The sequence below is a fragment of the Macrotis lagotis genome, chromosome X, assembly GCF_037893015.1.
Source record: "Macrotis lagotis isolate mMagLag1 chromosome X, bilby.v1.9.chrom.fasta, whole genome shotgun sequence".
Classification (NCBI taxonomy): domain Eukaryota; kingdom Metazoa; phylum Chordata; class Mammalia; order Peramelemorphia; family Peramelidae; genus Macrotis; species Macrotis lagotis.
In genome coordinates this window covers 291,923,243-291,945,774 of record NC_133666.1, presented here as the reverse complement: position 1 = coordinate 291,945,774, position 22,532 = coordinate 291,923,243, and the positions used below count along the sequence as shown (strand labels likewise).

General features: G+C 37.9%; 1 protein-coding gene across 2 annotated transcripts in view; it reads right to left on the bottom strand.

Annotated features, from left to right (window-relative positions):
• ZFR (zinc finger RNA binding protein) overlaps positions 1-18,070 on the bottom strand; it is an 81,482-nt gene extending 63,412 nt beyond the window's left edge. For both annotated transcript variants that reach the window (XM_074203497.1, XM_074203498.1), the window contains exons 1-4: positions 17,938-18,070; positions 17,586-17,685; positions 2,435-2,717; positions 1,331-1,475 (exon numbers count right to left, since the gene is read on the bottom strand). In XM_074203497.1, the coding sequence (XP_074059598.1) occupies positions 1,331-1,475; positions 2,435-2,717; positions 17,586-17,685; positions 17,938-17,974 (565 nt within the window). In that variant the 5' untranslated portion in view covers positions 17,975-18,070. The remainder of the gene's footprint in view (positions 1-1,330; positions 1,476-2,434; positions 2,718-17,585; positions 17,686-17,937) is intronic.
• Positions 18,071-22,532: the final 4,462 nt, after the last annotated feature.

Below are 22,532 nucleotides of genomic sequence, written 5' to 3'. Positions count from 1 at the left end.
CCGGCCCTGGAGTCAGGAGTACCTGAGTTCAAATCCAGCCTCAGACACTTAATAATTACCTAGCTGTGTGGCCTTGGGCAAGCCACTTAACCCCATTTGCCTTGCAAAAAAAAAAATCTAAAAAAAGGGGGGGATTTTAATCCTACTGGATACTCTTGCTTTATAAGTACTATTCAAGGAACATTTTAGGAAGGGTACTTTGGCAAATTGGTAAGGAAATTGTGGAAGCAAACAACCATGTTAAATAAGAACAAGTTGAATATTTAGCTCATAAAAAATAATTTAAGGAAAAGTGACAACTTTTTCCATGTATTTGAAAGATTGTCAAGTGGAAAAGGAATTAAGATTTGATTTGCTTGGACCTAAAAGAACTGTGAAAGAAAAGTTGCAGAAGATAAATTTCAGGTCTATTTCAGGTTAATGTTTTAACCATCAGAGCTATCTCAAAAATGTAATGAACTGATCCAGAAGTAAAGGACTCAATTTAAAAAGAAATCTTTAAGCAAAAGTTTGAGATACAACTATTGGGAATATAGGTTGGATTAGCATGGGAAATCTCTACCAACTCAGACTATAATACTATAGTAATGTTATCCTTAATATTGCCATTGTCTTTAGAAATGGTATTTGCACAAAATTTTTTTTGGCAAAATAAAAGTTAATTGAAATGTCAATACCAGCTAAGTTAGACAAACTATGTTTTTAAGAAACTTAATTTGCTATTTTCAGAAAACACTTAAAAGTATTATGACACTGCTTATGTCACTCCTTCTGAGCACAAAATTTTTTTTTAAAAGTTAACATCAACATCTTTAAAGACAAACTAAATTTCTCTGTTTTTTCCAGATAGGCACACTCATTTGGAGACAGCTTCTGGTGTAAACAGTATTGTAAACCACTTGAACCATATTTGGAATTTGAGTAAAACTGTGTTTTAGAGAGGAAAAAAAAAACTGAAGAGATCCATAAAATAGGAACTAAAAAAAAAATCACCGAAGGGGGTCCCCTAAATGATTAATCACAGTAGCAGTCAACATTTAAGCAGTTAACTCTCATAATTTATTTCCAACAAGGAAAAAGGACATGACTAAAAGTCAAAGCCACTGCCCCTTTTTTACAGCTCAGACAATTAGAGGTGAGAGAGGAGTGTGATTAGAAAATGCCAATTTGGACCCTCTAAGAAGCTTAAGCAATCTCTTCTATGATGGCAGGTAAAATAAGGGAGCTTCTTGGAATTAAAAATAAGATTTCTTCTTCACAGTTGGAACTCTTGGTAAATTGTACATAATACAATGTTTTACATTGACAAGGTTACTTTAATACAACTCACCTGTCTGATAATAGGATTCAGCAACAGAAGGCTGAGGCTGAGCAGCAGCAGCTACGGCAGCAGCAGTTGCTGTTGGTTGCTGATAGTACTGCTTACTGTCATAAGCTACCGCAGGGGCAGTAGATCTCACATATGAGTATGAGTCCTTTAAAAAATGAATATGAGAAAATCTTGACACAAGCAAATACTTAAAAGATGGTGATGGAATAAGGGGCAGAGTTTACCAGAAAATATTGACAAAAGAAAATAAAATCAGAATGCGTACATACAGAAACTTATTATACCATGTAACTGAATTCAGCATGCATTCCAATTAATATAGGACCTATCTATGAGGATTTGGTCATGAAAGAAAGAAAATTACAACACTAAAAGATAAATCTGCCCACAGTATATATGAATTAGACCACAGATCCATTTAAGTATGTAAATCATTTTTGTATAAAGCATATTCAGTGCTCACTTCCATCCTCTTCCTCCCTCTGGACCTGCCCCCGAGAATTTTAAGATTCGTTTCTAGAATATAAAACTCTCTGTGATCCTTATTATGGCTATTTTCGGCAAAGTTCCTTTTGTGGCTTTTTAAAAAATTGGTATATATATATGGGGATATCAAACTTCAGCTTCCTAATCTAAAAAAAACCTGAGCATGAATATGAAAAATTAGTTCTTAACAGTATATATTCAAATACTTGATAGCAAATATAATGGATGACTAAATGTTTCTCATTCCATACTTTAAAAAGGACAATGAAGAAAGAAAGCTCTAGATGAGAGATCATAATTATCCCAGATTTGGAAAATTAATCATACAGAAAGAAATACAAGGGATTTGGGTTTTACTTATGTTAAACAGAAGGCTAAGTGGCAACCTAGTGCTTGTTTTCAAATATATGAAGATTTTCATAAACTGTTCTTACATAAATTATATCAGAATAGGTTTTTATAAAATTTCTCAAATGGTTCCCAAGGTTTATATAACTAATGATTTTGAAGAGGACAATAGGCCTTAGAGTTTAACTAGATGTCCTATTTAAGGTCTTATCCAATTCTTCTTGTCTATGATTCAAAAGCATCAATTGTTTTTTTTTTTTTTTAATTTACCTGGTAGTTCTGTGTAGTGGCTGGAGGTGGTGGAGGTGGAGCTTCTTGTTGCCTCTGGGTATAACCATAATCTGTTGCCGTGTGAGCAGTGGGATAGCCTCCATAAGCAGCAGCTGTTGCAGCAGCTGCAACAGCTACTGGAGCAGGCCTGGCAACTGCAACTGTGGCGGCTGCTGGTGCATAGGCAGCAGTAACTGTATGAGCAGCTACTGGAGCCTGATGGACAGTGTAGCTAGCAACTGTAGTTGGATGTGAGTAGGCTACACCCGAAGCTGGCTGCTGGCTATGTTACAAAATGGAAAAAATAAATTTAACACCTCTTAATATTAATTCTTCACCTCAACACATTTAAGTAACCATCATGAATAATCTAGACAAAATGTAGGAATGTGGTATACTACAAAGTACCACCTATTGTTCTAGAACCTTTAACTCAAGTTCAATACATATGATAATGCTTGAAAACATACAATAATTTAAGGCAATTTATCAGATGGAGTGAGACAATCTATACCAGGAAATGAGGTTTAAGAAAATAAATAGGAGCAGCTAGGTGGCACAGTGGATAGAGCACCAGCTCTGGAGTCAGGAGGCCCTGAGTTCAAATTTGACCTCAGACACTTAATAATTGCCTAAGTATGTGTGAGCTTGGGCAAGTCACTTAACCACATGGCCTTAAATTTTTAAAAAATTAAAAAGGAAAAAACTAAATGCAATGTAAGGAGGAAATTTGAGGCTGAAAAATACTTTTCTTGGTTATATAATGAAAGTTCCACTCATCATAAAAGCAGACATTAAAAGAAAATATTTAACATCCTAAATAATTTTTTGGCTTTCCAGCAGTGTCTCTTTCTGGATTACATATAAAGTAGTAGTTCATACGGGCTAAGATTCTCAGTATGATTAAACTTCCATTTTTCTTTCCTGATACTTGCTTGTAGTCTATTATAGTAATAGCTGGAATTAGTCCTGGAACAAGGAGGAGGATGTCAAGAGGGCAGAATGGAAACAATGGGCATAAGGCAGTCAATTTGAACCAGACTGCTTCTGGTTCAGTTTTAAAAAAAAAATACTTTTGTCTCTGGCCCTAGTCGCTTATGGTATAAATAGTGGAGAATTAGATGGGAAAGGTTCCACTGTAGTAACATGAAGAAACATGTCAAGAACTACAACACTAAAACAAAACAAACAGGGTTCCCTAACTCTATACTGGCCTAAGAACAATCTGAAGTCTTCATCATCATTAAATGCAATAGGATCCCTGCATTGGTGGAGTATTTAGGACTCTTTTTCCCTGACAAATTTCTCTACTAAATCCAACCTCATTATCCCTTAATTTAACATATCTACCCCCTTTACTGATTTTTTACTAGTCCTAGATGATCCAAAGTTCTAAGGATCTAAGTTGCTAAGGATCATTTTGCTAAGTCCAACAAGCAAAATCATGAACTGTACTTCAGTCTGTATTGCTATTCTTTTTTAGAACTATTTAGAATCAGGCATTTTTATTGTTTATAATATTAGCATGGATCCCATTAAAAAAACCAAACAAACTATATGGACATTCACAATAACCTTAATGACAGCATAAGCTTAAACAATGATCCATGAGTATAGAAGAGTAAATAAATCCACTTTCTTCTTCTCTTAGGTAAGTCACAGAATCTGAGTTGGAGAAGACCTCTAAGGCAATCATGTTCAACTTACTCTACAATATACTAGATAATTGTCAACAATTTTTTGCTAGAAATCCTTTAGTTTTTGATCAATTCTAATAGTTAAGTTTTTCCTTATATCAAAGCTGATTCTACCTCATAAGAAGGTTAACCTTTAATCCTGTCTCTTCCCAAAATCATTTTTTTGTTTTAGCTAAATATTTCCTGATATTTTAACCACTTCTCATGTACATGGTTCCAGTTCTTACACTATTCTGGTTACCTTCCTCTAGGCACAGCTAGCTTTTCTAGTCCTTGATACTATAAAATATTGCCCCCCATCATTCCTCTGCCTTCTTGTACTTGAAGTTGATTTTTTTTCAGAATCTGATTAATTTCAATAAACATTGAGCACTTAACGTATGTCGAGCATGGTTCGGAAGTGTGGAAATATGAAGACAACCAGGTGTGAGATTTTACATTTATTCTTGCTTAATTTCATTTTATTAGACTTAATGTGTTGGTTTTGGCTCTGAAATAGTTCTGATTCTGAATATATCATCCAAAATATGAATATATTGCCTTTCTCTCCTAACTTTGCATTATGCATACATCTGATAAACAAAACATGTCAACCAATTCTTATTCTCAAGGTAATAATAGTGTCGCACAATGCCAAGCTTAGTTTCCTAGGGTATTCCATGAAGACTCCTTCAAAGCTGATCTCTAGCAGTCAATAATTCTGTCATGAGTAAGGCTATTCATCACTTCCAAACACACCAAATTTGTATTTATATAATTTGTGCCATATCTTTATCTTAAAGAGAAGTTCCTGGCAGCTAGGTGGCCCAGTGGACAGAGAACTGGCCCTGGAGTCAGGAGGACCTGGGTTCAAATCCACCTTCAGACATTTAATAATTACTTAGCTGTGTGATCTTAGGCAAGTCACTTTAACCCCACTGCCTTGCCAAAAAAAAAAAAAGTTCACAAGAAAACTATGAAAGACTTGTCATATACTTCACTAAAATTTAAGTAATCTCTTTCTACAATGTCTGACTTGCTGGTCTATTAATCTTTGTCAAAAAGGAAAATGAGATTAATCCAGAGAGCCTGCTCATGATCACACCATGCTGGCTTTTTATGATCACTGTTTCTCTTCTATACATTCATTATACATTCCTATAATGCAGATTTTCTAGAACTTGGCCAGAAAGTGAATTCAAGTTCTCTGGCAGATTCTGGCTTCCCTTAAGGGGGAAAAAAAAAGTTATTTGCCAGTTCTGTTGTCTCACCACATTCTTTCCAAGATCACTAACAGTAACTCAGCAAAGACCCAAATACTGTTTCAATATCTTGGGATATGAACTCATTGAGGGCACATAGGTGATATCTTACTTTAGTCCCACCTACCTGTCTTTTCATTTAACCAATTGATTGGCTCCCATCTCTTCCTCAGTCCTTTTCTTTCCCCTAAATATAGCTTTAAAAATCCCCACAAAAATCTTTTTGTTGTCCTTTCCTTTCACTTTTCAACTTCAGCTTATTCTGAATCCCATTTCCTTTTCCAACAACTACATGTATTTCTTTTCCCCTTCACAAACTCTGCTCTAGTTTCCCAAGTCCTTGAAATATAGCCTCGACTTCACTCAAATGAAATTGTTTTCTCAAAAATTAATGATATTTTAATAACTATATACAATGGTTTTTCCCTCAGTCATCTTTTGTTAGCATGTGGCATTGTTGACCACTCTCCCCTCCAGAACCTTTTCTCCTGTAGACTACTGATCCTACTCCCTTAACTGTGGGCTGAAACAGATGTTCTGGTGATATCCTCTCTACGATATCATCAGATCTCATGAGTTCAATTATAATTTCTATGCATAAGACTCCTAAGATCTATAAATATATTCACAGTCCCTTTTTTGAGCTCCAATTATTGGAACATATTGGATACACCCAAAAATGTATATCTTAGAAGCATTTTAAATTCAACAAGTCCAAAGCATAACTCATTATCTCTTCCCTAGACTCCTCCTTCTTCCAAACTTTGTTATTCTATAAAGAATAGTAGCACCATCTTTCTCCAGTATCCAAGGTTTACAACTCAGGCTTTTCTGACCATTCATAATCCCTCACTATTTATCCCCTCATATTTTTTCTTTTCACTTTCACATCCACCACTCCACAATTCAGGCTCTTATCACTTTTCTCCTCAACTATTCCAACTGCATCCTAACTGAATTGTCTGCCTCTCTAGTCATATTCCACACAGGTGCCAGTCAATTCCTAAAACACAGCTTTGATGTCACTCTCCTTCTCCAATGGTCCTCATTTGCCTCTATGATCAAATGACAAGAACCTCTGTCATTAAAAGTCCTTAGCAACCTGACTCCTGCTTATCTTTCCAGACTTATAGAATCTGTGGTACTTAGGCTGTCTCCTGTACATAGAATAAACTTCATTTTCACTTCTCAGAATACCTAGATTACCTCAAAGCTCAGCTCAGCTACATGTGGCTTTAACTGACCCTGCTAGCTTATGTTAGTTAATTCCACCCCCCTTATATATAATTTATTTCTATTTATATAGCATGTACATATGTACACATGTAGCTTTGTTTATATTTACATATGTTCATAGAATGAAAGCTTCTTGAGGGTAAAGATAAATTTCATTTTTGTTTTCATATCACTAGCACCTGGCACACAGAAAACACTTGATAAATGTTTGTTAATGGACTGTATAACTAAATTAAATCATTATTTTAATAAACCATGATCAATTTTTTAAAAATTAAAAATTATAGGGTTAAGTGTAGGTTAAAAGTTGGAACCATGATTTTATTGAAATAGGGACTCCAAGATGAGGAATGTTTACCAAACAGGTAGGTATCTTCTCCGCAACTTATAGTCTTAGAAAGTTGCCAAGATTCTAGGCTCTAGAGCAATAAGAAGGAAAATGACTTGCCCAGGATCACCTAAGCCAATGTTCCAGAGGCAATACTTAATTAAACTCAGGTCTTGCTGGTTCTGAGACCAGTTCTCTAACAATTATACATGCCATGGCTTTTAATTTAATATCAAACTTTTAACCCATGCTCTTCATAGCCAATAAAAAAATATTTTAGAAAATACAGCCTTCAGCCTGTTTTAACTATATAGCACAGTTCTTATGGATCTTCATAATATTCTCTCTTTCCTGCGGACAATCAGAGAGAGTGCATCACTGATGATTACAAGTGTTCCTAATCACCTGCTATGATTAGCATACATGAGTTTATCTAAAATCTCCTAGAAACTGTTAACTACTATAGCAAGACAAGTAGAAGTATGTTATGATTCTGTCTTATTAATTTGATGGATTGACTCAAGATTGCGTAACAGGTTTACTTCTTAAGGAAAATACTTTTTCAAATAAAAAAACTGGCAATAGATCATACTAACTAGGTCTCAAACAACATATATCTAATATATTAATTTTGTGATAAGAAAATTATTTTTATTAAGCATTTCTCAAACTACAGTGCTCAGAATTTCACTTTGTAAATGAGGTTTTACATTTGAAAACTTCTTCATAGAAAAGCTTGTCCAACAGCAGCGTCCAATTCAAATAGAATTGGGGGGACCACTAAACTATTCATAAGGATCCCTGAGGTCCTCATTACTGACTTTGAAACTCACATATTGATTACTTTACTAACTACATTTTTTATCTGGTATCAGATCAAGATAGAAATGCTCTTTCTCTGGAATGTCTCTCACAAGGTTGTTCAAAATTCCTACCCATCAGAATACTACTATCAACAAAGAAATTAAAATTTTGATAGATTATTTCAAATGTTTCAATATAAGTTGTAATGAAGATCTTAGAATTCAACAAATAGAACTGCTATATCTAGAATTAATTATTTCTAAGACCAGTAAATTTCCATCATCGTGGGTCCAAAACCAGTTCACCTGGTTTTGTCAATTTCAAAGTTAATGATCAAGTTTACAAAACTATTTTACTCATGTTACCCTTATTCTTCCCCGTTAAAAACCCTTGCCTCATCTAAAAAAAAAAATCCATTCACTAATCAACCCAACTGAACTCATTGGATCTTACTAATTCAAGGAGTTCCACTGGGAAAGTTGAAACACATTTTGTTCTTTACAGATATCTCAAGAATCAACAATGTCTAGTTTCAGAAAATCCAAGGCTGGATTTCAAGTGATGACCACAAAAAAAAAAAATCCACTTTTACAAGTACAAAGTTATCTAACATGCTTCATTATGAGCCAATGAGAGCACATTCAAGGTTAATATACAAAGTTAAAATTTCTGTCGAGAGAGATTTTTAAAAGATAACTTCCTTGAAAGTATGCATTTGAAAAAGATAGTAATATTCATACTGTATAGTATGAGACAAAGAAAAAATTTAGGGTCCACAGGATTAGAATTAGGGTCTATAAGACATAGAATTAGAAAAGATTTTAGAGGTCATTTAGTCCAAAATCTCTAATTTAATATGTAAGAAAACTGAAGCCCAGAGAGATTAAATGACCTTTCTCATGATTCTGCAAGTATATGTGGAAGAGTTGGGATATGAAACCAGGCCATTATGCTATCAGTGAAAAGTAAAATGCTGGCCCCAAGAGTGAGCACTCTATTTTTTCCCCCCTACTTGGAATGATCCTTCCTTTTTTATGTGGGATTGACTCTTCTGGTTATCTAAATTTCTGGAACATTTTGTACTCTCTGAATTCATTTTCCAAAACCCATTACAGAAATGAAACTGGTATTAAAAAAAAAACAACCCAAAAACTTTTCACTTTACATCACTGAGATTTTTCCCTCAGAACTATGCAATTCATTCATAAAGAAAACTACTGCACTTCCAGAAAGATTTTTATGGGGATAATGACTGCATCTGTGATTTCACCAGTATAAGGAACTCCAGGGTAACAAAATTCTATCAACCACATGAAGGGTGTATCTTTTTGGCAATTTAATAGTCTCAGGGAGTTATCTAACAAAGTTGTGTCTAACTCAAATAGAAATCATGGATCCCATTAAGGTACATAAGGAATCCTATGGACTTGTAAATTGATTTAGAAAAATTACATATTAACATTATATTCTTTTCTATTAATATGTATTTATTAAATATTTCCTAACTATATTTAAATCTGGTTCAAGGCACACTCTCATTTGACAGTGATTAGCCCACACTTACATAGCTAATGACAGAGAAAAACCTGAATCCAGGTATTCCTGTCTTCAAGGATAGTTCCCTGCCCATTATGCAAGGTTGTTTGATTTTTTTAAAAACTGGAATGGAAAAAAAAAGACCTCAATACACAACTACATAAGTCCTGCAAAGCATATTTCCACATAAGCCAAATTTTAAAATTTTATTTCCCTATTTGCATTTTAAGTTCATCATAGCAAGTGAGCTGAATTCATCTTCATTCTTTTTGAATGTTGGTTTTATCAATGCATTTATGAGTTCTAAAGTTTTTCAAAATTTTTTTTCTCGGGGCAGCTAGGTGGCATAGTGGATAAAGCACTGGCCCTGGAGTCAGGAGTACCTGAGTTCAAATCCGGTCTCAGACACTTAATAATTACCTAGCTGTGTGGCCTTGGGCAGGCCACTTAACCCCATTTGCCTTGCAAAAAAAGCAAAACAAAAAAAAATTGTTTTTCTCTATGTGACTTTATTTTCTATTTCTGTAGCAGTTCACAAGAGTCTTCCCTTTTCCTTCTGAAATTATCCATTTTGTAATTTCTTATAGGACAATAAAATCCCTTACATTCATATATCAATTTCTTTAGACACATTCCCCCAATAGCAGGGGAAACCCCTCTCTAATTTTTGGCTTCCTTCTTTTGAGTCCTTTGGATAGTGAAAGTTTTTAAGTCCAGAATAAGTTTAATATACTTTAACTTTCTGGATATAGTTCCAGATTGCTTTCCAGAATGGCTAGACCACATTATGGCACCACCAAGAGTGCTAACCACAGTCCCTTTAACTTTAATAATTTTTCTCTTCTGAATCTTTGTCAGTCTAATAAGGATGAATTTGTGTTTCATAATTATTAGTGATCTGGAACAATTTTTTTTAGGTTGTTTTGCAAGGCAAATGGGGTTAAGTGGCCTGCCCAAGGCCACACATCTAGTTAATTATTAAGTGTCTGAGGCTGGATTTGAACTCAGGTACTCCTGACTCCAGGGCCAGTGCTCTATCCACTGCACCACCTAGCCGCCCTCTGGAACATTTTTATAGCCTAGATTTCTTCCCTTTGAAAACCGCTTATTCCTTTGATTATGAAATTCTTGTGAAATGGCTCATTCTTATAAATTTGAATCAGTTCTGTATATATATCTTGGGATATAAGATCTTTATGATAAATTTGTTGCAAAGATTTTTTTTCCTAGTTATCTATTTTCCTTTTCCTTTTTTATTAAATTTTTTTGTATAAGAATCTTTAAAATTTTATATAAACTATTCAGTTTATCTTGTGGGATCCTATCAAACATAGTAATACTCTTCCCTATACATAGATCTAAAAGGCAATTTTTTGCTTGCTCTTAAAATTTATGATGTGAAGTTATATCTTAGTCATGGAGGCAGCGAAGTATTACCTTACACAATTTCTAGCAGACTGTCTTGTGGTTTTTCCTAACTATTTGTCCTTGCCATATCTTTTTAATGGGCTAAAAAATGTAAATATAAAGAAATTTCCTCTTCAAAAGTTGGTCTTAAGTTTTAGGAAGGGGAAAAGATAAACTGAAAGTCACAGAATTTTTGTATTGGAAAGCACACCTGAAAAGAAGCTTAAATATAATTAATAAATGGTTAACCAGTCTCTGTCTGAAGAACTCCAATGAGGAAGAACACCCTGTTCCCAATCTAAGATGGTTAATTCAATTTTCTAGTTGCTTAGTTTTTCCTGACAACAAGCTCGTTAGCTTTCAGCTTCTGCCTATCACTCCTGTCCCTTCAGTCAATAAAAACCTCAAATTCAATTCCTCTTTCAAAGTAGACTCCTGGGGCAGCTAGGTAGTACAGTGGATAGAGCACAGGCCCTGGAGTCAGGAGGATTCGAGTTCAAGTCCGACCTCAGACATTTAATAATTACCTAGCTGTGTGACCTTGGGCAGGCCACTTAACCCCAATGCCTTGCAAAAAAAAAAAAAGTCTTATGATTACTTGGAAGTTATAACTTCTTCCCTGATCTTCTCTTTTCCACGCTAAAAAAAAATCCCAGTCCACTCATCTTCTTAAGGCATTTAACTGTCTTGGTTGTACTCTTCCAGATGCTCTTCAGCTTATCAATGTTCTTTTAAAATCGTGGTCCCCAGTGGTCCACCTATGATGTCCCTGAAAGAATATATGATCACCTCTACATTCTTATAAAGTTATAAATCCCTAAATGCTACCCTAATATTTAATTATCTTTTAGGGCTGCCACAATGAGCAGCTAAACATACTGGACCATCAGTACACTAAAACTGTCAGATCTTTTTCACTCAAATTACTAACTGTGGCTTTTCTCAACCTGAACTTGCGAAGTTTATTTCTGAACCCAAGAATAAGACTTTATTCTTATTTCTATTGAATTTCATTTGATAAGATTTAGCCCAAAGTGCTAACCCAGGGGGTCTTATCTAAAGTACATAAATTTGTTTTGCTTTTTAAAAATATCGATAACTGAATTTTGATATAATTAGTTTCCTCTGTAGTCATATGCATTTAAAAATATTGCACAGAGAAGGAATCCATAGGTTCACCAGACTTCTGGAGGGGTCCATATGACTCATTAAGAATCTAAATTGTCCAGATCTTTTTGGATCTTGACTGACATCCAGTTACTTTGTCTTCTCCAGAATTGTGTTTTCTACAAGCTATAATGAGTGTGCCATTTAGGCCTTTACTAAAGTCATGAATAAAAATATTAAAACATCAGAAAACAAAGCACAAATTCCCAAAGGCACTCCACTGAAAATCTTCTGTCATGTCATAACAGGGCATTAATGACTACCTTGAGTTCAATCATTCAACCAGTTTTAAAACTAATTTTATGTTACTAATTTTTTTCCCCATGAGAATAAAGTATACTTTTAACATTTCCTTTGTTTAAACCTAGAAAAAACTATATCCAGAGCATTTTCATATCCATTAATTTAGTAACTGTCAAAACAAAAACAAAGTTAGTATGACCTGTTCTTGATAAAACTATGCTGATTTCCAGCTGTTCGCTAACCATTTCTTAAATAACCTATTCTAGACTTTTCCCAGGAATCAGTCAAGCTCAATTGCCTAGAATTTTAAGATTCTATTTGCTTTTTAAAAATCTGGGATAATTTTTCTTCTTCAGTCCTTTGGTTTCCTCTTATGAATTGTTTTCATGTCACTGATGTTACATCAGCAAAAACATGCAACATTTTTTTGTACCTGAGGATGTGACATAGCTTAATACGATGGCTTACTTACTGCAAAAACAATCAACATGAAAAAGCAAAAAACACTAAGGATTGCTTTAATTACCATGCAGTGTTCAACAAAAAGCTGACAAACAGAATAAAATTTTTGTTTTCCTGCATGTCCAACTGCCTACTAAAAATTTCCACCTATATATACCACAGGCATCTCAAAAATCAACATATGCAAAACAGAATTCAACTTTCCTCCTTTGCTTATTCCTCTTTTTAAATTCCAATTCAGTTGAGGGTATTACTATCCGTCTAGCTACCCAGAATGGTAACCTGTGGGTCATCCTCATTTCCCCCCACCCAATCAGTAACCAACTCTTGTCTATACCACTTTCTAAATATCTTTCATAGTCACACCTTTCTCTTTACTCATACTACAACCATTCTAGTCCAGGATTTAACCACCTCTCCTCCAGACTACTGCAAATGTCTCCTAATTGGTCCCCATCTCCAGCATCTCTTCTCTCCACAGAACTAGGATATTATTAATTATAACTCACAAGTCTGACAAAGTCAATTCTTCATTCACTGGGTCCCCATTGCATTTAAGATGACATCAATTATTACTCTGTATGGCATATAAAGTTCTTAATACTTTGGTTCTGGCCTATCTTTTCTTTTAGATTTTTCAAGGCAATGGGGTTAAGTGGCTTGCCCAAGGCCACACAGCTAGGTAATTATTAAGTGTTTGAGGTCGAATTTGAACCTAGGTAACTTCTGACTCCAAGGCCGGTGTTCTGTCCACTGCGCCACCTAGCCGTCTGGCATATCTTTTAAAGCTAATCACCTATTATTCTCATACTCTAGGCTACAGACAAGCTTGGTTATTTACTGCTCCAATACATGACATTACATCTTCCATTTCTAAATCTGCACAGATTTTTCTGTGCCCAGAGCATGGAATGCTTTCCCTTCTTAGAAACCAATTCCTTGGTCCCTTGAAGATTTAGCTCATATCACTGTGTAGCTATTTTGCATGTATCCTATATTTACTACTTATCTGTGGCCAAGTTGTATCTCCTACCTACACCAAAAGAACATTCTTTGAGGATAATCATTACTTATTACAATATTTTTATGCCCACTGCTTAGCACAGTGTAAGAATTTAAACACCTGATCAAAAAGATCTTTTGAAATTTCAATATATGTGCATAAACCACAAATCTGCTTGAAATTGAGAAAAAAAAATTGAAACATCTAGATCTCATTTTAAAAAAGGGGGGGAACAAGTTTCAAACGTTTAAGATCACTGTAGATAAATTCATTCAGGAGCTGGTCAACTTCTCATCTATAAAATGCATTTCAAAGCTGTATGAACTTAAATCTTATAGAGCTATACTTAGACTGGGGGTTCTAAAAGCTAGTGAAGCTTAAAACTGCACTAAGATTTTTGGGATTCCCCAATATTTTTACTTTGCAAAGTTCAAGATCCTTCAAGATGATAGCATGAACATGTAGTGTGCTTCTCTGTAACTTGTTAAAACTCAGCTCTGAAAGTTTATATTTAAACCCTGTATGCAACTCTTAAGGAATATATGAATAGCTTAAATTGTTTTCTCCTGTGATTTGATCTTGTTGGACAAGTGGTGAAATATATGAACAGCTACTATTTCCAAAGACTCATAATTACTATTAATGAAAAGTATGATATCAATGTCAGGGAAAAACAGTCATCAAATGCATGAACTGTAATTTCAGGCTAGTTATTTTAAGTCCTCTTGTCTTGTTTCTAAGGTTATTGCCAAGGAAATATTTACTAGAGTGCCTGGTATGAAAATACATTTCATTAACTGGTATAATTTAAAAATATTTGGAAAGTACAAGCAATTTTCATTTTATGAAGGATCAGCATATTTAGAGTTAAAAAGGATCATTAAAGGTCTTCTAATCTAATCTCATTATTTATAGATTTAGTAAACTAAGGCAAGGAGAAATTAAATGATTTGCCTAAGATCACATAACTAACTTCGGATGAGATATGAACATAGGTATTTTTTTAATCTCTAAATTTAACACCCTTTCCTTTGTATTTGATAGGATCCCTTCTGTGAGATATTATAGTTAAAAGCAAGCTGTCTTAACTTTGAATTTAATATGTGAAATGGATGGCAAACTTTAATCACATCTTGTTAATTTTCCAACATCATAGGAATATATTCCACAAGTATCTCTAGAAGTAGCTTAGCATCTTAGATGGAGAAAGTTATATGTCCCTAAAACCTATCCAAAGATAATTAATGTTTAGGGATAACCTAAATGAAATTTCTTCCCATACTGCCTATTTCCAGTTCAAAACTTTTTCAGAAAAAAGTGTTTTTAAAAGTTGAACTCTCTCTCTCACACTAAATCAAGTATATCAATTAGAATTACCATTCTGGAGGGCAATCTGGAACTATGCCCATAAGCAATAAAACTGCATACCCTTTGATCCAGTAATACCACTACCAGATCTGTCTCTCAAAAAAAAAAATCATAAATCCACACACACAAAAATATTTATAGCAGCTCTCTGTAACGGCAAAGAACTGGAAATCAAGGGGATGTGTATCAACTGAGGAATAGCTGAACAAACTGTATTACAGCAATGTGATGGGAGTACTATTGATCTGTAAGAAATCATGAATGGAAGAGACTTCAGGAATGCCCAGAAAGACATGAACCAATGCTGAGTGAAGTGAGAAGAACCAGTATGATGATCAAATAAGATGAATTTAGCTCTACTCAACAGGACGATAATCAAAGACAATTCTAAAGGACTTGTGATGGAAAATACCATCCACATTCAGAGAAAGAACTATGGAGTCTGAATGCAGATCAAAGCATACCATTTTAAAAATGTTTTATGCTTTATTTTTTTTTTAACCCTCTCAGGTTTTTGTTCCCTTTTGTTTTGATTCAGCTTGTACAACATTGACTAATATGGAAACATATTTAACAAAGTTATACATGCATATCAGATTACTCACTTTCAAGAGGAAGGGAGAGGGGGGAAAAATGTGAAACTCAAAATCTTGTTGAATGTGGTTGGGAATAATAAATTTAAATTTAAAAAATACAATTATGTTAAAACAGAATTAGCATCTAATGAGATAAGGTACCAAAAATATGGCCTTTTTTCTTTATACAAGATAGTAAAAGAGTCATACCCTTCTCTTTTAGAACACTCAGTACCTAGGTAGTTTGATTTATGATCCAGACTGTGATCTGCAACCTCTTTTGCAGTTAAGGATATGAGAAGTTCCAAATATCTCTTAAAAATTTCCATCCAAACAACATCACAGTACTGTTAAAAGTAAATGCAACTTTCCCTAGTTTTTATACACTAATGACACAAAAGAAAAGAATTTGTTACATAGTATAACATATTCAAGTTGTGGTGCTTTTTGTTTTTTAAATCTCATTCCACTCCTCACACTGCAGTCAGCTTAACAATGTCAATAGCATTTAGAGTGCTTGGCAAATATTTACATTTTATTTTATTAATTTTAAAAAAAACCCTGAATTTCTGTAGAACTCTCAATGAGGAGAGTCCTCTATCAAAGCAAATAAGCACTTACTTGCAACTTCCAATCTTAGAGAAATTCTTAGTATCATATAACCAATATGTGTCACACTAGAACTCAGGTCTTCTTAATTTCCAGGCCAAATCTCAAACTGCTATGCCACATTGTCTCTCTAAATATTTTTTTTTTTATTTTAAACAGCTATATTTGAGCTTATCTGAAAATGTTTCCGGAGAAAACTACTTTGTCATTTTTTTGGACTAATGATTAAATGGAATTTCAAAAATACTTTAAGACTTTTATTAACCAAGTTTAAGTTTAATTTAAAGGTAAAGAAGGAAATCAGTCCTAGGTTTATGCTGGTCTTTGAAACGATAAAAAATACACAAAGGTTAGGATAAACTTTAGAAACCAATTATTTGTTTTTCTTTCAAGAGAGGCCCCAATACAAATAAAACCACAGGTTGAATTTCTATCCCTTAGCGATTTTTACACTAAGGCCAAGCAAGTCAAGGAGGTAGATGCCAAAAGTCCCTTATCTGTAGTTGCTAAAATCTTAAAAGTATCTTCCTAAAATAAAAGATAATGCCAGATGTATCTTAATCATTCAGTAGTAGAATGCTAACACTATGGATATGTTTAATAAGATGGTAAGACAGCAAAACTAAGGGAAGATTTTTATCCTACCTGGGAACTCTTTGTAATACAGGTGCCTTATAGGTGTAGAGGGCCCTGACTTACTGGGTGTCCTTCTCAGGATAGCAACTTCACAGGTCTCGGGTACATGGATATTTAAATGCCTCAAGTTGGTGGGGAACTTAATTAACATAGTCTTCCCATCCTTAATTCCGGACAGTTAAGTTGACCACCAGAACAGTTTTCATAGAAGGAAAAGAACACCCCAGGGAAAACATGATTCCCACCCCTACCTCTGCCCAACAATACCACATAAGGATGGCAAGGGGAGGGGAAGTGGTGGGGAGGGTGAGAGCAGAGAGGTGGGTACTGTTTTAACCCATTTCTTACAAAGAGGCGATCTGCCTCCTCTCCCTGAAGTCCACTTCATGTGGAGAAGAGGGGATGGAGGTGTGACAAGGGGGGGATGGAAGAGAGGAAAAAGGGGAAAGGAAAAAGAAGCAGAGGAAGGGATGAAGAGGAAGAGGATGGAATGAAGGAAAGAGGAGAAGAGTGAGGGAAGGAGGGAGCGGGTCGGGCCAGGTGGAGAGGAAGGGATGAAGGAGAGGGCACGAGGAGGAGGCGGGAGTGGCGGGGGGGCCGGAGGGGGCGGCTCGCGCCCGAGGGCTCTGCCGGTGCCCACTCCGGCCCAGGCCGCGGGAGGCCATCTTAGCTGGCGGGCCGCGTCCTGCGCCTCCGGAGGGGCCTGGGCCGGGCCGGGCGGCCGCGGAGCGGCGCCGGGGTCGGCCCGAGGCCCGGGCCGGCGGCCGGGCCACCTCCTCCGGCGCGGGCTGGCGGGGGCGGGGAGGGCGGGTGGGCGCACACGCCGAGGGGGCCGTTACCTATACTGGGCCGCCGCCGCCGCCGCCGCCGCCCCGCTGTGGGTGAATCCAAAGTAGTTGCCGGTCGCCATTTTGGCATCTTCCCCCAGCCGGCTGGGCACTGCGGCGGGCGCCGCGCGGAGTCGGGTCCCATGGCGGCAGGAGGGGCACACGGAGGAGCGCGGGCACCGGCCGGGGAGGAGAGAGAGACACACACACACGCTGGGTGAGAAGCCGCCTCGCCCGCGGCCCGGGCCGCCGCCCGCCGCCCGCCTCCCGCACGCCCCGAGGCCGCCTCCCTCCCCGCCTCCCCGAGCCCCGGGCCGGCCGGCCGGGGGGCGCCGGGGTCCCCGCGGGGGCCGCTCGTACTCACCATAGGTGAAGGAAACTACAGGGCATATGGGAATCATGGGCTCGGGCTGCTGCTGCTGAACTCTGAACTCTCACCCGCTGCCTGCCTCCTCTGCCGGCTCCTCCTCGGCGGAGAACAGACCCGCCGCCGCCGCTCTCACTGCGCAGGCGCCCCCGGCCGGGCACTCTGGGAGATGTAGTCCCGCCGCCTCTCCCCAGCCTCCCAGTATTTCCGCCTCCTCTTCCTCCTCTGTTTCCTCCGCTTCCTCCTCCTCCTCCTCCTCCTCCTCCTCCTCCTCCTTCACCTTTTCACGCTTCCTCCTCTTCCCTCCTCCTCTTCTCCCCTCCTCTTCCTTCTCCTTCTCCTCCTCTTCCTCCCGTATCCTCCTCCCCCTCCGCCTTCCTTCCCCTCCCCTAACTCCCCCTTCTCCGCCAGGAAGCACCCCCTGCTAATTCTGGCCTTCTCTGCCCGCGCCTCCCCGGGTGCGGAGCCAGGCCCCGGAATGGGCTCCTAACCCCGGCCAGAGACCGAAGGCGGGAGGAGCGGGAGGGCGGCAGGGGGGCGAGGCCCGGGCCCTTGCGCTCACTCAGGTCTCTCTAGTTCTTCGTTTTGCAAGGCCGTGGGGTCAAGGGGCTTGCCCAAGACCACACAGCTAGGGAACTACTAAGTGTCTGAGACTAGATTTGAACCCAGGTCCTCCTGACTCCAGGGTCCATGTTCTATCCACTGCACCACCTAATTGCCCCTTCTATCAATCTTTTTTTTTTTTAGTCTTTTTTTTTGCAAGGCAAACAGGGTTAAGTGGCTTGCCCAAGGCCACACAGCTAGGGAACTACTAAGTGTCTGAGACTAGATTTGAACCCAGGTCCTCCTGACTCCAGGGTCCATGTTCTATCCACTGCACCACCTAATTGCCCCTTCTATCAATCTTTTTTTTTTTAGTCTTTTTTTTTGCAAGGCAAACAGGGTTAAGTGGCTTGCCCAAGGCCACACAGCTAGGGAACTACTAAGTGTCTGAGACTAGATTTGAACCCAGGTCCACCTGACTCCAGGGTCCATGTTCTATCCACTGCACCACCTAATTGCCCCTTCTATCCTTTTTTTTTTAGTTTTTTTTTTTTTGCAAGGCAATGGAGTTAAGTGGCTTGCCCAAGGCCACACAGCTAGGGAACTACTAAGTGTCTGAGACTAGATTTGAACCCAGGTCCTCCTGACTCCAGGGCTACTGCTCTATCTGCTTCACCACCTAGCTGCCCCCCCCCCCACACCTATTTCTTTTTACTTACCACTTTAGCATTTTCACCTCTCTTCTTTTTTCTGATTGTCTCTCCTTTCCTGGCCACCTGTCTTTATCAACCTTTCATTTCTTCTCCCTTCCCTCCTTACCTCCTCCAGCTACTTTCCTCTACAGCTCTAATTTCTTGAGATGATTACAGAGAGTAATGTGTGGAGCAGGCTTTACCCATGATAGGAAGCCTCACTGTAAATAAAACAGCACGAGGTCTGCAAGCAAGGGTGCCAGCCCAGGAAAACTGTCCCAGTTACTTTAAAAAAAAAAAAACTCTCATGACCCTGAAAAGAGGAAATCTGAGTCTATAAAGTCCCACGCAGTATGTGCTCCAAAGATACTTCTTCCATTTTCCAAAGGGTAAGATGAAGAAATTGAATTCTCTTAAAGAATGAATGGCATTGTATTCAAGATTACTAATGTTGCTCAAAGCAAAGGTTATCAGTGTTCCAGTGAAAGCTTGTTGTTCTTTTGTTGCTGTAAATAGAATAACTCCCACAACAGGATATTACAATTGTACTTTTTTAAAAAAAGAAAATTTCCATGAGCCACGAATTTCAATGAGCTATCTGGTTTCAAGGTACAGACTAACTTTTGGGGAGTTGATCATGGAAATAGTTACAAGGCTGTTTGAATAAAGGGGAGGAAAAAAAGCTGTTAATAAAGAGATTTGCCTGTCTTCACCAATTTTATGCCTGGCTTCCTGTGGATCTTTGGAAGTTAAAGACCATGTTAGAAAGTGAGGATGGCTCACCCCATCTTTGAACCAGCAAGTTACAAAGGTGGATGTGGCTTGTCCACTTAGGTCCTTCCTCTATGATAAATGCTGCACTCATAACAACCTCGAGTCTCTCAAGAGGTGAGACAGCTCATAGGAAATGCCCTTGCTTGTTTTTTGATTGAATAAGAGATCACATTAATATCCATTACTAAGTAATCATGCCCTCTTTTTAGGTCAAACCAAATGATACACAAATATATATATATATATATATATATATATATATATATATATATATATATATGCCATCCCAAATAATACTTAATAATTACCTAGTGTGACTCTGGGCAAATCATTTAACCCCATTGCAAAAAAATATAGCTAGACAGATGTGTATACATATATGTATATGTATCCTAGAAGAATTCAGATTATACCTTTCAGATCACCAGATAGATGGAATTGCTAGACACAGCCTAAAAGATCAATTAAAAAGATTTTAAGGGTGGAATGAAGGCAGTGCATTAATTCTGATAAGCAGGTAATTGGGAGGGGATAGTGGTTAACCAAATATTCTAGTTAATTGATGATAACTATACCAAACTCCTCAGAAATCTTACTCTCTCCCTGTAGCATTGATATGACCTTGAGTTGCAATATCAGGTTCAACTTGACCTATTTAAGATGTTGACTATGAAAAATGAGAAGTGGATGAATAAATGAAAATCATTAAGCACAGTGTACCAAGCTCTGAGGATATAAATATAACAGCAAGCCAGTCCCTGCCCTCAAGAAGTTTGCATTCCAATATAGAAAGAAAGATTGTTGTTTGTCCTTTGCTTGCAGAGGGCTACGACTATCAGAGAGACAATGCCATGACATACAAGTGAATTGGATTTGAGTGAGGGGGTGCTGTGCCAAGTCACTAGCCTCACTTTCTCTTCTGGAGACACCTGGGTGGAGCAGCCAGATACAGATCAGGACAAAAAGACACAGGGAAGTAGTTGCTGTGTTCTGGAAAGTTACTGGTAGGGTGACAGTAAAATTAAAACCATAAAGACTGATTATCAACATTTCTTAGAAAAGTTTCTGTATCATGATAGGGACCTTGATTCCCTTATTTATAGAGAACGTTCAGAGAAAAAGATAACACAGTTGTTCAGAATACAGGCTCATTGGAAAGGTTTTATAGAAAAAAATATTCATTCACTAATTTATTCAACAAGAATTACGCTCACACATCAGACCCCTGCTGGGACTTGGAACAGGTACTTAGAATCTATTGGGAGGGAGGGGGGAGTAGAGAGTAGAAACAACACATACATTAAATAGAGATAATATGTTGTATATAGGAATATCTTCAAAGTAATTCTGGGGGAAGGACATTAGCTAGCAAGGAGAGTGGGAGATTAGGCTAGGTGGCAGGCTGAGCTTTGAAGGAAGCTAAGGAATTCTGAGGCAGAGATGAGGCCCAGGGAGAGGGGTGAATAGCATGGAGCCAGGAGTGGAATCAGGCACAGAAGATGGAATGTCAGAACAGTAATCGTGATACAGAATTGTAGGAAAGAACTCCCTTTGGTTTTCTGTGTTAATTTGGATTTAAATGAGGCAGAGTTGCCCTTGAAGTCTTGGCCTCACTCTTCCAGAGACATCCCAGTCCAGGGTGTCTGAACCAGGTTCTGAGCCAGGTTTGCTGCCTTCTGAGCCTTTGGAACAAATTGTTCTCATTCTCTGGGAATCCCTGGAACTCACTGATGGGGCTGAGGCCCCTTACTTGTGCTCAACCTGTCTGCTAAATGGTCTATCTGGGTGTGGCTGCTGGGCATGCTACAGCTTCTTGGAGTCACAGGTGACAGGTGAATCAGGTGTAAAGCAAAGTTGGAAAGTAGCTCAGAAAAGGACCTGCAGCCCTCATACCAGAGGTGCTGATCTCCCCTGAACACACCTTACGCTCCACTATACTACAAAGCACTTCCAAAGACAAACAGGGGAGTTTGAATTTTAACCTGGACACATGAAGATACTGGGGTTCTTGATCGGAGAAGTCAGGTGGTCAGATCAATGTTTTAAGAGGATTGATTTAGTAGCTGTGTAGTAAATGGATTGGAGGGTGGCTAGGTGGCATAGTGGATAAAGCACCAGCCTTGGAGTCAGGAGTACCTGGGTTCAAATCTAGTCTCAGACACTTAATAATTAGCAGTATGGCTTTGGGCAAGCCACTTAACCCCATTTGCCTTGCAAAAAAAACCCCTAAAAAAAAAAAAAAAAAAGAAAGTGGATTGGAGAGAAAAGAAACTGGAAGAGGGGAGACTCAGAAGCTCTTCCCCATTGTCCAATTGGGAAGTGATGATGGCCATGACTCTGTGAGTAGAGAAATGAAGTCAGAAGTGAGATATATTATGGAGGCAGATATCAAATGGTCATTGATTAAATATGAAAGATGAAGAGGGAGGGAGTGTCAGGAATAGCCCAAGATAATAAACCTGAGTGACTGGAAGGCAAGTGAGGAAAGTTATATTTTTGGGGAAAGAGAAAGTGTTTAATAAATGTTTGTGGATGACAGTCAGAGGTCTAGTTGAGACTAGGACTGGCTACATAGATCTGATA